The 14953-nt window shown below is 37.5% G+C and overlaps 1 protein-coding gene across 3 annotated transcripts in view; it reads left to right on the top strand.

Annotated features, from left to right (window-relative positions):
• The window catches only part of Mettl15 (methyltransferase like 15), a 189034-nt gene that overhangs the window by 78129 nt on the left and 95952 nt on the right, over positions 1-14953 (top strand). For all 3 annotated transcript variants that reach the window (XM_006500379.4, XM_006500378.2, NM_029790.3), the window contains exon 3: positions 11514-11650. In XM_006500379.4, coding sequence (XP_006500442.1) covers positions 11514-11650 — 137 coding nt within the window. The remainder of the gene's footprint in view (positions 1-11513; positions 11651-14953) is intronic.

Raw genomic sequence — 14953 nt, 5'->3', positions numbered from 1 at the left:
CCTCAACCAGCTTCCTTTTTGACTTCTGTCTCCTTGTAAGTTGAAGGATAGAATAGTCAGTTATATCACTGTTTGCTCTGTAATTTATTCTTTCTTGCATTCAAATCAGATCTATAACTGTGATTCAGGTAATTTGGGAAATAGGTAGAACAATGTAATTTTTTTGTTTTTTTAGATGATTGTAAAGATAAAATATTATTTAATTGTACTACATTAACACTAGTTAACCCAAAGTAAAACAATACTTATTTTCTCATCTTAAATGTGAAGATTGCCAAAAACAACAACAAAAAATCATGTTATAGAATTAAGCAATACAATGGATTATAAATTCTTAATGTTAATAAGGATTTCTCTCTTGCTTGTTGTTGGGTTTTGTTTTGTTTTCATTTTTAGTTTTTACTTATTCACTTTATATTCTACTCTCTGCTCTCCTCCTGGTCACAATCTTTCACAATCTATCCCCCATTCCTCCTTCCCTTCTTCTCTGAGGAAGTGGGGCCCCCAATAGACCCAAGAAACAAGTTGGAGTACCCATTCTTAATCTAATAAAATAGACTTTCAACAAAAATAAATCAAATAAAATAGAGAAGGGCACTTTATCAAAGAGTTCTCCTTTTAAAATTAATCAAGTGTCTCTCATGTTCCATCTTTGTCCTGGCACTTCTTGTAAGCAGGACAAATTTTGGGATGAAGGTTTTGTGAGAGAGAGTTGGTGTCCTTATCTCTCCACTGGGATTCCTGCATGGCTATAGTAGGTGGCCACTTGAGGCTCTATACTCCCTACTTGTAGGAGTCTCAGCTAAAGTTATCCCTGTAGATTTCAGGGAGCCTCACCTATTGCCAGTTTCCCTTAATTTCCCTGGTCCCCTCTCCTGGCTTTTCCCACACCCACTCCCATTTCCCTTCCCATCTCCCCTCATACCCATATCCTTCCCTCCATCTGCCTTGATGATTATTGTAATTTCTGGATGAGTGAGAGTAAAGGGTCCTTGCTTGGCCCCTCCTTTTTTTTTAGCTTCTTTGAGACTATGATTTGTATCATGGACATCCTGTAATTTATGGCTAGAATCCACTTATAAGTGAGTACATACTGTACATATCCTTTGCCGTCTGGGTTACCTCACTCAGGATATTTTCTAGTTCCATCCCTTTGCCTGCAAATTTGATGATGTCCTGGTTTTTAGTAGCTGAGTAGTATTCCATTGTGTAAAATGTGGTTTACATTTTCTTTGCCCATTCTTTAGTTGAGGGACATCTGGGTTGTTTCTGGTTTCTAGCCATTTTTATTTTCATCCTGAGAGGACATTTTCTTCCATTCTCCCTATATACCTCCTCCTCCTGAAGGGCACAGATTCACTTCATGCCTCTGTGAACCTCCCTGGAGTCATTTTGTTTTGCCTATACGTACACACTAAAACCAAAAGTCATTCTCTTTAGTGCCACAGAGGAACAGAAATATCACAAGACGTATGTGGCATCTATAACCCAGGGCTCATCCTTTTAGTCCATTAGCCAGCAAACTATTCTCATTTTATACTAATGAAGTCATGACTTGCCCATCTTTTCTCTTTCCTCTATCTAATTGCAGAGAATTATTTCTTCTTAAATACAAGTTCTCTGATGGTTAACCAGCATCTTTTGTATATTTTTACTAAAAGATGCTGCGTTTTTCAATAAAATGTTTTTGTGTTCTCCAAAAGATAGGAAATATAAAACAAAATTTTTCTGTGCTAAACAAACAACAACAACAAAGACAAAACAAAAGGAAACAACAACAGGTAGAAACCCAGAAGGAACATATATCCTTAAAAGGTCTGAGTAACAAGAGAAGGAAGATTGCAGGAGATACACAAGCGCATCTCAGAACTCATCTTGGCATGAGTGAAATGGTGGGAAGGAGGAAGAAGAGGGAGAGGCTGAGGGAAACAGAGCGATAGAGGAAGAGAAGGAAGAAACATGGATGGAAGACATTTTTCGAGGACCTAATCAATCCCAGTTGAGGTGGTTGATCCACAAATGGTTATACTTCCTTGTTTAATAGTGCCATCTCTGCCGTGTTTCCTGATGTACTTGTCATATTTTAATTGCTGTCCTATGTCATTCTCTTTCCTTTTATTTTGTTTTGAAAGCGCACTTGTAAGACATGGAGTTCGTGAGCTAGAGTTGGTTTCCTCTTGTTTGCTGATCTCCTTTTACATTGTTATCTCTTACATGCCTTTTCTCTTAAGAAGTGGACTATTTCTACTTGTCCACTTATTACCCTGAGGTTTTATTAGTCCACTCTCATGCTTGGTAAACTGTAAAATCATTTCCATTTCTTCTTAGAAGAAGATACTAGTAAACCTCAGAGAACTAAAATGACATTGTCATTAGTAAGTTAATAATGTAATAAGTAAGCTATCCAGAAGAGATTTACTGTCAATAGATTCTGTTTCTTTGTTTTTTTAATTAACTCATTTATAGCAGGTAACATGAGTTGTATGTTACCTTTGGCAAGTAGTAAATAGTGTTTCTCCTCATGAAGAAACTTCCTTGATTCATAGTACATTTCCAAGAACATAATCATGCTATATTTTTAAAAATCATGTGAATTATAACTATCATTTCACATATTCCAAAATTTTTTAAATAAGGAAAATTTCAGAAACTGATTGGAACTTACTTTGTTGCGGTAAATCTCCAACCCAAATATGCTCTGGCAATGAAAACAAAACTCGATTAATTTGAATACATGTTGTGCGCCAAGACTGGGCAGGTCTACCTCTACTCCACCACCTTCCACATCTGTGAGACCCCTTAGAACTTGCAGTTTCTCTAGGCCATGTGCTTCTGCCCCGCTTTTCTTCTTCTTCCTCTTTCTCTGAGTCCTCTCCCTCTTCCATTTTCTCCTTCTTTTCCCCTCACCTTCCAGGCCACCTTCCCTTTTTCTGGCCAATCACCTGCTCTTTTTTATTTTACAAATTAAGGCGGGAAGCAGGTTTACAGGAAATCACCTGAGTGCTGACTCATTCCTGGTTCACAACCACTGCACAGGAGAACGGAATTTACATCAAATATAATTAGCCCCAGGGCTATCCACAACATTACTTGACTTTGGAAAAGTAAATCAAATGAATAATGTTTATTTAAGTCCAGTATTCTGGCAATAATTGATGTTGATATCAGATGAGCTTTGTCTGGGAAAGTTCTTTGTTTAAACTATGCTGAAATCATGGCTTTAAAATGAAAGAACCTAGTGGAGAAATCCCCACTCCAGATTCTGCGTGCACCCAAGAATCACAAACAGACGGCCATCTTGATGTAAAAGCATGAGGTAGTTTAATGACGGAGCTCTGGGTCGAACTGTATCTCACGCAGGAGACAATGGATTTAACCCCTAGGCTTGGAAGCTAGGGGTTTTTATAGAAAAGGGGTGGGGCTGGGGGAGGAATTGGCGCAGTTTCACATGATTGGTCCATTTAAACATTAGCAGGCTGTTAACATTTAACTTAGGTCAGAAGGGTGGGAGATAGGGAGGTGTCCGGCCAGTCTGGCATGTCATTCTCTTTATCTCTCTTTATCTTTATTGCCTAGCAGCCTCAGTAATGTCTTAACAAGGGGCCTGCCAGGGCATGTCCTGGCCTGTTCTGCTATGTTCTCAGCCCCAGGTTTCAAAGCTCACAAACAACTCTTTGGGCTATTTGACATACATTACATGAATCACAGGTCTCAAGTTTTATTTCCTTTCAAAAACAGAAGGTATTTTGCCTAGTCACAAAGTGCATGAGACTGGACACTGGGAGGCAATGAGATATGCATATATTTTTCTTCTTAAAATATTTATTAATGTATATTCTACATACACGTGTATTTTGCTTGTGTAAACATCTGTGCACAATGTGCATGTCTGGTGCTTGAAGAGGTTACAAGAAAGCTTAGGGTTTTCTAGAACTGGAGTTACATATTGTTGTGAGCTGTCATGTGGGTGCTGGGAACTGAACCTGGGTCCACTTGAAGAGGAACTAGTACCCTTGACCACCGAGCCATCTCTCCATCCCCTCTACACATGTATTTCTTAAAATGTAAAATTATTGTTTAAAGGGGTGGAAAATATATAGTCATGCTTATGTGCTGATGCTGACAGTATAAGTTTAAGTTCTGAAAACATTTTTTCTGCTGGCTCTGAGGAAAAGACTATGTGTGAGAACCTGAACTCAAAGCCCCTGAAATCACATGAAACCTAGCACACACACACACACACACACACACACACACACACATTCTTGTAGAGACATTATATAGAAGACTGATGGTATGCATATAACATAAAAATGCATAAGTTAAAAAAAATGTTAGCAATGCTGTAAATTTTTACCAGGCTTGTATTTCTTTCTGTTTAATGGCCTTCCTCTTTCTACATAGTGAGACTTCCGCCAGATAAAATAGGTTTTAATGTTCAAGGAGGAGACAAACTTTAATCCATTTCAGGAATTTTTCTTCTTGTGAAGTTTGTATATAAAGTTTTAACATGTATACTTAAACATGTTTTAAGTCTGGTTGATAATCCTAGGCTATTTCTCATTGTATCTACTATTATGACTGTCTAAATTTTATATTCCCCCGGAGCTTATCGAAACAGCCCATTGAGTTAAATGTATGACTTTGTGAGATTGCTTAGAAACTGCCCTAACTTCCAAATAATTTGTGCACATGTTTCTTATGGTCCAGATCATCAGGGGTCTTGTACAACTGTAATTTTACAAATATGTCTATAATGTGGCCAAATAAAATTATTAAGAGGATTGAGGTCTAGTTCCTACATTGTATATCTAGAATAATCCATATAAAGATATGAATCCTAATGTATTATTCTATCCTGGCAAAATCATTATTGGCAAATTATTCACTCTCCAAAGAGTCATGGTTTGGATGAGAAATAATATCGTTAGGTAGAACAGAATGGCATTTTCTAGAAGTCGAAGTATGACTATTTACAGATGATATGATAGTATATATAAGTGACCCCCAAAATTCCACCAGAGAACTCCTACAGCTGAAAAACAACTTCAGCATAGTGGCAGGATATAAAATTAACTCAAACAAATCAGTAGCTTTTCTTTATATAAATGATATACAGGCCAAGAAAGAAATTAGGGAAATAACACCCTTCATAATAGCCACAAATAGTACAAAATATCTTGGTATAACTCTTACCAAGCAAGTGAAAAATCTGTATGACAAAAACTCCCAATCCCTAAAAAAAGGAAATCAAGGAAGACCTTAGAAGGTGGAATAGATGGGATTAAATAATGAAAATGACCATCTTACCAAAGGCAATCTTCAGATTCAACACAATCTCCATCAAAATTCTAACACAATTCTTCACAGATGTAGAAAGAGCAATTCTCAACTTAATGTGGAAAACCAAAAACCCAGGATAGTCAAAATAATTCTCAACAATAAAAAATTTCCTGGGGAAATTACCATCCCTGACTTTAAGCTGTACTACAAAGCAATAGTGATAAAAACTGCATAGTATTGGCACAGGGACAGACATGTTGATCACTGGAATAAAATCCAAGACCCAAAAGTAAATCCACATACCTATGAACCTGATCTTTGACAAAGAAATAAAAAACAAACAATAGAAAAAAAGAAAGCATCTTCAATAAATGATCCTGGCCTAACTTGTGTTCTATATGTAGGAGAATGAAAATAGATCCATATTTGTCATCTCGCACAAAGCGCAAATCCAAGTGGATGAAGAACCTCAACATAAAACCAGATGCACTGAATCTAAGACAAAGTAGGAAAGAGCCTCAAACTCATTAGCACAGTGGCAGGGGCGGGGTGGGGGCATTTTCCTGAACGAAATACCAGTGGCTCAGACTCTAAAATCAAGAATTGATAAATGGGACCCCATGAAACTGAAAAGCTTCTGTAAGGCAGAAAGACAAATCGGCAACCTACAGATTGGGAAAAAATCATCACTAACCTTATATCCAATAGAGGGCTCATATCCAAAATAGATAACTCAAGATATTAACCTCCAAACACCCAAACAACCCAATGAAAAAAATAGGGTATAGAGTTAAACAGAGAAGTCACAACTGAAGAATTTCAAATGGCTGAGCACTTAAAGAAATGTTCAAAATCCTTAGTCACCAGAGAAGTACAAATCAAAACGACCCTGAGATTCCATCAATTAGAATGGCTAAGATCAAAAACTAAGTGACAGCAGATGCTCAGCAGGATGTGGTAAAAGAGTAGCACTCCTCCATTGTTGGTGGGTTTGCAAAGTGGTACAGCCACTCTGGAACTCAATCTGGCAGTTCCTCAGAAAATTGGAAATAGTTCTACCTGAAGATCCAGCTATACCACTCTTGGCCCAAAAGATGCTCCACCATATCACAAGGACATGTACTCTTACCATGTTCATAGCAGCCTATTTGTAATAGCCAGAAGATGGAAACAACCCAGATGTCCCTCAACCAAAGAATGGATATAGAAAAAGTGTTTCATTTACACAAAGGAATACTATTCAGCTATTTAAAAATGAGGACATTATGAATTTTACAGGCAAATGGATGGAACTAAAAGATATCATCTCAAGTGAGGCAACTCATACTCAAACAGACATGCATGGTATGTACTCAATAGTAAATGGATATTAGCCAAAAATACAGAATACTGAGGATACCACCCACAGACCGGAAGAAGTATAACAAGCAGAAAGGCCCAAGTAAAGATGTTTCATTCCTACTTAGAAGAAGGAAGAAAATAATAATAGGAGGCAGAGGGAGAGAGGGACCTGGATGTGAAAGGGGAGTGGCAAGGGAAAAGGGGAACAGGATCAAGTAGATTGTGGGGTTCTGGGGGACAGGATGAAGCCAGAGAGTCAGGAGAATGAATGTAAATGAGCAGCCTCAGGGTGTGGGAGGCCGGGGTGGGGAACCCTATAGAAAGTACCAGAGACTTGGGAGGTGAGAGACCCTCAGGACTCAGAGCGGTTGACCTTAGCTAAAATGCCAAGCATTGGGTAGAGAGAACTGAAAGAGTCCACCTCCAACAGATAGGCAAGGCCTCAAGTGGTGGGGATGGGGTTACTAACCCACAGTCAATATTTCTGACCCATAATTGTTCCTGTCTAAAAGAACTGGCAGTGACAAAAATGGAGAATAGACTGAGGGAAAGATGGTCCAATGACCAGCCCAACTCTGGATCCATCTCATGGCTGACACCAAGGCCTGTTGCTATGATGTGCTTACAAAGGGAAGCTTAATCTTGGCATGGCCGTCCTCTGAGAGGCCCTACCAGCAGCTGACTGAGGCAGTTGCAAATACTTCCACACAAACATTGAACTGAAGCTGGGTCCCCTGTTGTTGAATTAGGGGAAGGACTGAAGAAGCTGAAGAGGAGAAGGACCCTATAGGAAGACCAGCAATCTTAATTAATCCAGACCCTAGGGAGCTCCAGAGACTGAGCCACCAACCAGGAGCATACAGGGGCTGGTCTGAGGCCCCTTGTGCATATACAGCAGAGGTCTGCCTGGTCTGGCTGCAGTGGGAGATGTGCTTAATCTTGGAGAGACTTGAGGACCCAGGGAAGGGAGATGCCTGGTGAAGAGGCAAGGGGAGGAAGAATGGGATAAGGAACTGGGGAAGAGGAGACAGGTGACAGGGGACGGGGAAGGGGGGATGACTGGAATGTAAATAAGTAAATAAAATAATTAAAAATTTTTAAAAAGTAGACTATAATTATATCATTTCCCTCTTCTCTTTTCTCCCTCCAAAACACCCCATATACTACTCCTTGTTGTCTTTCAAATTCAAAGCTTTCTTTAATTCATTAATTGCCATTACATACATATTTATATAAATAAATAGAACCTGCTCAGTCTGTATAATATTTCCTGTGTCTTTTATCCTTCTTACTTTTAAATGCTGGAAAAATTTAAAGGTTCTTGAATTTTGTAGCATTGGTAGTTTTTTAGAAACATACATACCTAATTTAAACATGTACATTAAATTTCACGACAAGAATGGTCTTTGTCTCAGGTGTTTAGACGTAAAAAGCCTTTTACGTTTTTTTTTTTTTTTTTTGGTCTTTTGTTTGCTAATTTTTTCTTTTTCAGATTATACACACATACATACACACGTACATATGTATATTTGTTCTATGGCTGTTTCTAGGAGCATCCTTTATTCCCACATTCATGACTATTTAAAGTAGTTAAATAAAATCATTATAAACTGAGATCCACCAATTTTTTTATTAATTAATTTTTTTAATTAGGTATTTTCTTCATTTACATATCCAATGCTATCCCAAAAGTCCCCCAGACCCACCCCCCACTCCCCTACCCACCCACTCCCACTTCTTGGCCCTGGCGTTCCCCTGTACTGAGGCATATAAAGTGTGCAAGACCAAGGGGCCACTCTTCCTAATGATGGCCAACTAGGCCATATTCTGATACATATGCAGCTAGAGACACGAGCTTGGGGGGTACTGGTTAGTTCATATTGTTGTTCCACCTATAGGGTTGCAGACCTCTTTAGATCCTTGGGTACTTTCTCTAGCTCCTCCATTGGGGGACCTGTGTTCTATCCAATAGCTGACTGTGAGCATCGACTTCTGTGTTTGCCAGGCCCCAGCATAGCCTTACAAGAGACAGCTATATCAGGGTCCTTTCAGTAAAATCTTGCTGGTGTATGCAATGGTGTCAGCGTTTGGAGGCTGATTATGGGATGGATCCCCAGGTATGGCAGTCTCTAGATGGTCCATCCTTTTGTCTCAGCTCCAAACTTTGTCTCTGTAACTCCTTCCATGGGTGTTTTGTTCTGAATTCTAAGAAGGGGCAAAATGTCCACACTTTGGTCTTCATTCTTCTTGAGTTTCAGGTGTTTTGCAAATTGTATCTTATATCTTGGGTATTCTAAGTTTCTGGGCTGATATCCACTTATCAGTGAGTATATATCATTTGAGTTCTTTTGTGATTGGGTAACCTCATTCAGGATGATGCCCTCTAGGTTCATCCATTTGCCTAGGAATTTCATAAATTCATTCTTTTTAATAGCTGAGTAGTACTCCATTGTGTAAATGTACATTTTCTTTATCCATTCCTCTGTTGAGGGACATCTGGGTTCTTTCCAGCTTCTGGCTATTATAAATAAGGCTGCTATGAACATAGTGGAGCATGTGTCCTTCTTACCGGTTGGAACATCTTCTGGATATATGCCCAGGAGAGCTATTGCTGGATCCTCCCGTAGTACTATGTCCAATTTTCTGAGGAACCGCCAGACTGATTTCCAGAGTGGTTGTACAAGCCTGCAATCCCACCAACAATGGAGGAGTGTTCCTCTTTCTCCACATCCTCGCCAGCATCTGCTGTCAACTGAATTTTTGATCTTAGCCATTCTGACTGGTGTGAGGTGGAATAAAAGGGTTGTTTTGATTTGCATTTCCCTGATTATTAAGGATGCTGAACATTTTTTCAGGTGCTTCTCACCCATTCAGTCTTCCTCAGGTTATAATTCTTTGTTTAGCTCTGAGCCCCATTTTTTAATGGGGTTATTTGATTTTCTGGAGTCCACCTTATTGAGTTCTAATATTTGATAATAATTCCCTACCTGATTTAAGACAGGTAAAGATCCTTTCCCAATATGTTGGTAGCCTTTTTGTCATATTGATGGTGTCTTTTGCCTTACAGAGCTTTGCAGTTTTATAAGGTTCCATTTGTCGAGTCTCAATCTTACAGCACAAGCCATTGCTGTTCTATTCAGGAATTTTTCCCCTGTGCCCATATCTTTGAGGCTTTTCCCCACATTCTCCTTCATAAGTTTCACTGTCTCTGGTTTTATGTGGAGTTTCTTGATCCACTTAGATTTGACCTTAGTACAGGGAGATAGAAATGGATCAATTTCCATTCTTCTACATGATAACCACCAGTTGTGCTGGTGTTTGTGCTGTCTTTTTTCCACTGGATGGTTTTAGCTCCCCTGTGGAAGATCAATTGACCAAAGGTGTGTGGGTTCATTTCTGGGTCTTCAATTCTATTCCATTCGTCTACTTGTCTTTCACTATACCAGTACTGTGCAGGTTTTATCACATTTGCTCTGTAGTACAGCTTTAGGTCAGGCATGGTGATTCCACCAGAGGTTCTTTTATCCTTGAGAAGAGTTTTTGCTATCCTAGGTATTTTGTTATTCCAGAGGAATTTGCAGATTGCTCTTTCTAATTCGTTGAAGAATTGAGTTGGAATTTTGATGGGGATTGCATTGAATCTGTAGATTGCTTTTGGCAAGATAGCCATTTTACTATATTGATCCTGCCAATCAATGAGCATGGGAGATCTTTCCATATTCTGAGATCTTCTTTAATTTCTTTCTTCTGAGACTTGAAGTTCTTATCATACAGATCTTTCACTTCCTTAGTTAGAGTCACGCCAAGGTGTTTTATATTATTTGTGACTATTGTGAAGGGTGTTGATTCCCTAATTTCTTTCTCAGCCGTTTTATCCTTTGAGTAGAGAAAGGCCATTGACTTGTTTGAGTTAATTTTATATCCAGATAGTTCACTGAAGCTGTTTATCAGAATTAGGAGTTCTCTGGTGGAATTTTTAGGGAGACTTATATATAGTGTCATATCATCTGCAAAAAGTGGTATTTTGACTTCTTCCTTTCCAATTTGTATACCCTTGATCTCCTTTTGTTGTCACATTACTCTGGCTAGGACTTCAAGTACAATGTTGAATAGGTAGGGAGAAAGTGGGCAGCCTTGTCTAGTCCCTGATTTTAGTGGGATTCCTTCCAGCTTCTCACCATTTACTTTGATGTTGGCTACTGGTTTTCTGTAGATTGCTTTTATCATGTTTAGGTATGGGCTTTGAATTCCTGATCTTTCCAAGACTTTTATCATAAATGGGTGTTGGATGTAGTCAAAGGCTTTCTCCTCCTCTAAGGAGATGATCATGTGGTTCTTGTCTTTGAGTTTGTTTATATAGTGGATTACGTTGATGGATTTCCGTATATTAAACCATCTCTGCATCCCTGGAATGAAACCTACTTGGTCAGGATGGATGATTGTTTTGATGGATGATTGTTTTGATGGTAATACACCAATTTTAAGCCATCTCTAACAATGAAAAGTTTTTAGAAATAATTTAGCTTTCTGTTAGCTATGAAGCACAGAAATATCACAGCCATGTGACAATTTAACCTCATGATGAAATATTAATGTTTCCTGTTTTTCCAGTGTATGGTATGTATTATTTTGCTGCTTATTGTAATCAGGTTTTTTTTGTTGTTGTTGCTTGTGTGTGTGTGTGTGTGTGTGTGTGTGTGTGTGTGTGTGTGTGTACTTATACCTCAAAATACATCCAAATCTCAATCCTGACAAAAAATAATTTAAGGCAACCAATACTATTTTTTATTTGTTCCTATCTGTATAATTTTCTCTTTCTGTAAATTTAAGTAGTTGAATAAATGTTATGTACATGGTAAAGAGAAATTCTCTTTTTCTATGTTGTTAAGGTTTTCCTAGATATGACCTTTGGTTCAGGAGGACATACAAGAGCCATTCTGCAGAAGGAACCAGATGTTATGGTCTATGCCTTAGACCGGGACCCAGTGGCTTATGCAATAGCTGAGCAGCTTTCAAGACTGTATCCGTAAGTAATACTCCATATAATACTTGTGCTCAAGTTTACCATGTTTGCTCTACCTCCCTGAAATTCACTTCCTCTTGAGTGCTGGTCTGTTTTTTCTTACTGGCTATTTTACTGTTCACACCCACACCTACAAAAGAAAGAACTAATGTGAAGAATATTTTCAGTGACACTTAAAGCAATGATATTAATGCCTATATTTTTTCTAAATCTGTAGAATCATAATACAAAAAAAATGACTCCAGTATACAAGATTAATGATATGTGTAAATTTTCAACAAAAATATTTTGACAATTGACATATCGTCAGGCTATCACTGTTATTAGCTGTATTCAGTGATGTTAGCATCTAGCATGTTTGGCTCACCAAGCTGAAGCCCGTTTAACTTAATCTTGAGCCCAGAAACTCAAGGCTTCCTGGGCATCATATGAAGTGAGCTTTTCAAAATATTACACAACTCAATACAATACAAATTTTAGTACTTACTTTCTATATGTTTAAAAAAATAAAGTATGAGCTCTTATAAGGTTTATATGTATATCACAATAATGTACCTGTGTTTTCTGAATTCTTTCTGAAATCCACATACTTAGTGATTTATCATTTTGCTAGAACTCGTTGGCTCTCACTCTGCCATCTTTAAAAAATAAATAAATAAGACCACAGGGGTGGCTCAGCACCTAAGTGAGTTCAACCCCCACATAATAGAAGGACAGAAAGAACTTTCACAAGTTTTCCAAAGAACTCTCTTTAATCTCCCCATATATGCCATGGCATGTACACTCACTTGAACAAGCATGCATGTATGCATAAACACACACACGCATACACACACACACACACACACACACACGGCCTTTAAGAAATTATTTTGGAAGAGAAAGTGTCCTGGAGCTTAAGTGACTGTTTCTATGTTTAAGTACTATTTTCAGGAACAGGGATTTTTATTCTTTCATGCTCAGCCCCTGGAATAAGGAAAACTGACTGGAATGTGACTTTATGTCATCTTGCTATTAGTTACAGCTACCGAACTATAAAATGGTATGTTTGGCAAAACAGCATAGTATGGCATGGGAAGTTTATCCGGAGTCTAAGAATAGAGAATGCTTTTAGTCAGGTGGATAGTGCTCCCCCCTGCTTCTGCTAACAGCTCTGCAGATCGAAAGAGGAAGACCCCTGTCTCTAGGAAACTGTGAGGAATGGGCTTCCTCTGCAAGTCCATTGGTTGATCTCAGTTTCCAGTTTCTTCTAAAAATAATAGGAGAATGTCTTTCAACCACATGAACCATTCTCTTTTTTGTCAATATAACATAGCTGTATCTGTTTTGTGTATATTTTATTTTGTGAAGCAGAATATCTTCCACTTGTAGATGTGGAAACTAAGTGTTAGACATATTAATGTTTCAAAGAAATATTATTCAGCTAGCTATTTTTTAAAGTATCCAAATTAAATAAAAGAATATAAGGGAAATAATTTTCATTTACATTTATTTATTCATTTTTATATATGTGTGTTTGTGTGTCACAGTACACATATAGAAGTACTAAAAATTTGAGAGAAGTCATTTTTAGGAATACTGTGTGTTTGGATGTTTGGTTTAATGGAATGACATACTCTCTTCTTGAAACAAATAATCCCAATTTGTGTTAAATCACACAACAAAATAGATTGTCATTTCAACATGAACATCGTTTTAAAGAATAACTATAGTTACTTATCTTCACAGAGTTATGTTGCTCTCATTTTAAGACACTTTACACTTCTAAAAATTTTCATGTTCTCCAGTTTGTCAAAACTATGTTAGAAACCAGCATTATCTCTGAAAAGTAAACAATTCATGTGATTGGTGAGTTTTCTGGTAACCAATTTTAGCTCTTTCAGAAAAGATGATATGTTAGATTACCTGCTGTTAGAAAGCTAGACTTTTCCCCACTAACTCTGCAGACTCAGCTGAGGAAACACATTTAAATTGGAGCAGCAGGGCACTCAGTTTAGGCTTTGCTTACTGGAAGATAGATGTTGAAAGCAATTTTAAAACTTATAGGATTCCTTTTAATACCTTGTGGAACAATGTGTGTTTCATATATGAAGTTCAAAAATTATAGAAGTGATTGAAGAGGGAAATAAAAATTAGGCCATTCCATTATTGGATTATAATTTTAAAGCATATATTTGAAAGGCAGGCATTTATTGCTTTCAGTAATTGAAAGTTTCCTCCATAGCCTTGTAATTGGAGAATTTATCTATATGATACAACCTATTCAAAATTATTCACTATAAATTATTTTTCCATAGGTATTTGATATTTACATTCTCTTTTTGTTAAAGTGCTATTATTCAATAATTGTTAAATTTGTGAAAGAAGTTAAAAAAAAAAACAAAGGCAAATTTTCAATTTGTGGCTTCAGGCTTCTTCTTGGACAGTTTCGATCAAATGACAATGTCTAGAAATAATTTATGTTCTCTAGAAAAGCCAAGACAGGAGCATCTGGTTTCATATTACAGCTCAGATCATGGTTGCCAGGAAGCAGAAAAAGCAAAGCCTATACTATGTAAAAAAAACCCTTCCTTTGATATTCCATCTGGTCCTGTGCTATAGGATGGGGCTCCCTACATTCAGGACAGCTTCTTTCCCATTAGTTAATACACTGTACCCAGATGTGTTTCACTAAATTTCATAGTTCCCAGTAACATTCAGTTGGTAAGTTTAACCATCATCCTTGATAATATCTGTCAGACAATGGTAATTCCTAAACTTCTAACAGTTCTGAATCCTTTCTAATTTTTTCCTCCATTAGCTTTACAAAGCATACAGAGTTTCAATAAAATGCAAATATTATTAAAATAGTTCCCTGATTTAAATAATTTGGAACCTTTTCATTGCTCTAAAGTTCAAACTCTTGAACAGGGTCCTCCATGATTTAACTCATTAGCGTGTCTCTTCTGTCTGCTCTGATGACTTATTTAATGTAGGTCTTTTCAGTGCTGTTTGCTTTGCTGTTAAGAATCTCTGAATACTCTGTTCTCACTACTTATAAACACTATTCTAACACCCTTCCTTCCTTTACAAGATAACATTCATCTGGTCATGGCTGGAATTCATTTCCTTTTGAAATCATCACAGAGGTTCTAGAGCAGAGTAATACTGATATTGTGTTACCTTAGAACACACTGTACTTATTAATAGTCATGATCACAACTATAGTTAAAATATTTATGAAATTATCTGATTCTCATCTATTTTGCTTTACAATGTAAGCTCCGACAGAAGCTACATGTATTAATTTCTTTACAGATCTCAGAA

Source organism: Mus musculus, chromosome 2 (genome assembly GCF_000001635.26).
Source record: "Mus musculus strain C57BL/6J chromosome 2, GRCm38.p6 C57BL/6J".
Lineage (NCBI taxonomy): Eukaryota > Metazoa > Chordata > Mammalia > Rodentia > Muridae > Mus > Mus musculus.
Note: the sequence above shows the minus strand (reverse complement) of the source record. Positions and strands in the feature narration are given on the sequence as shown.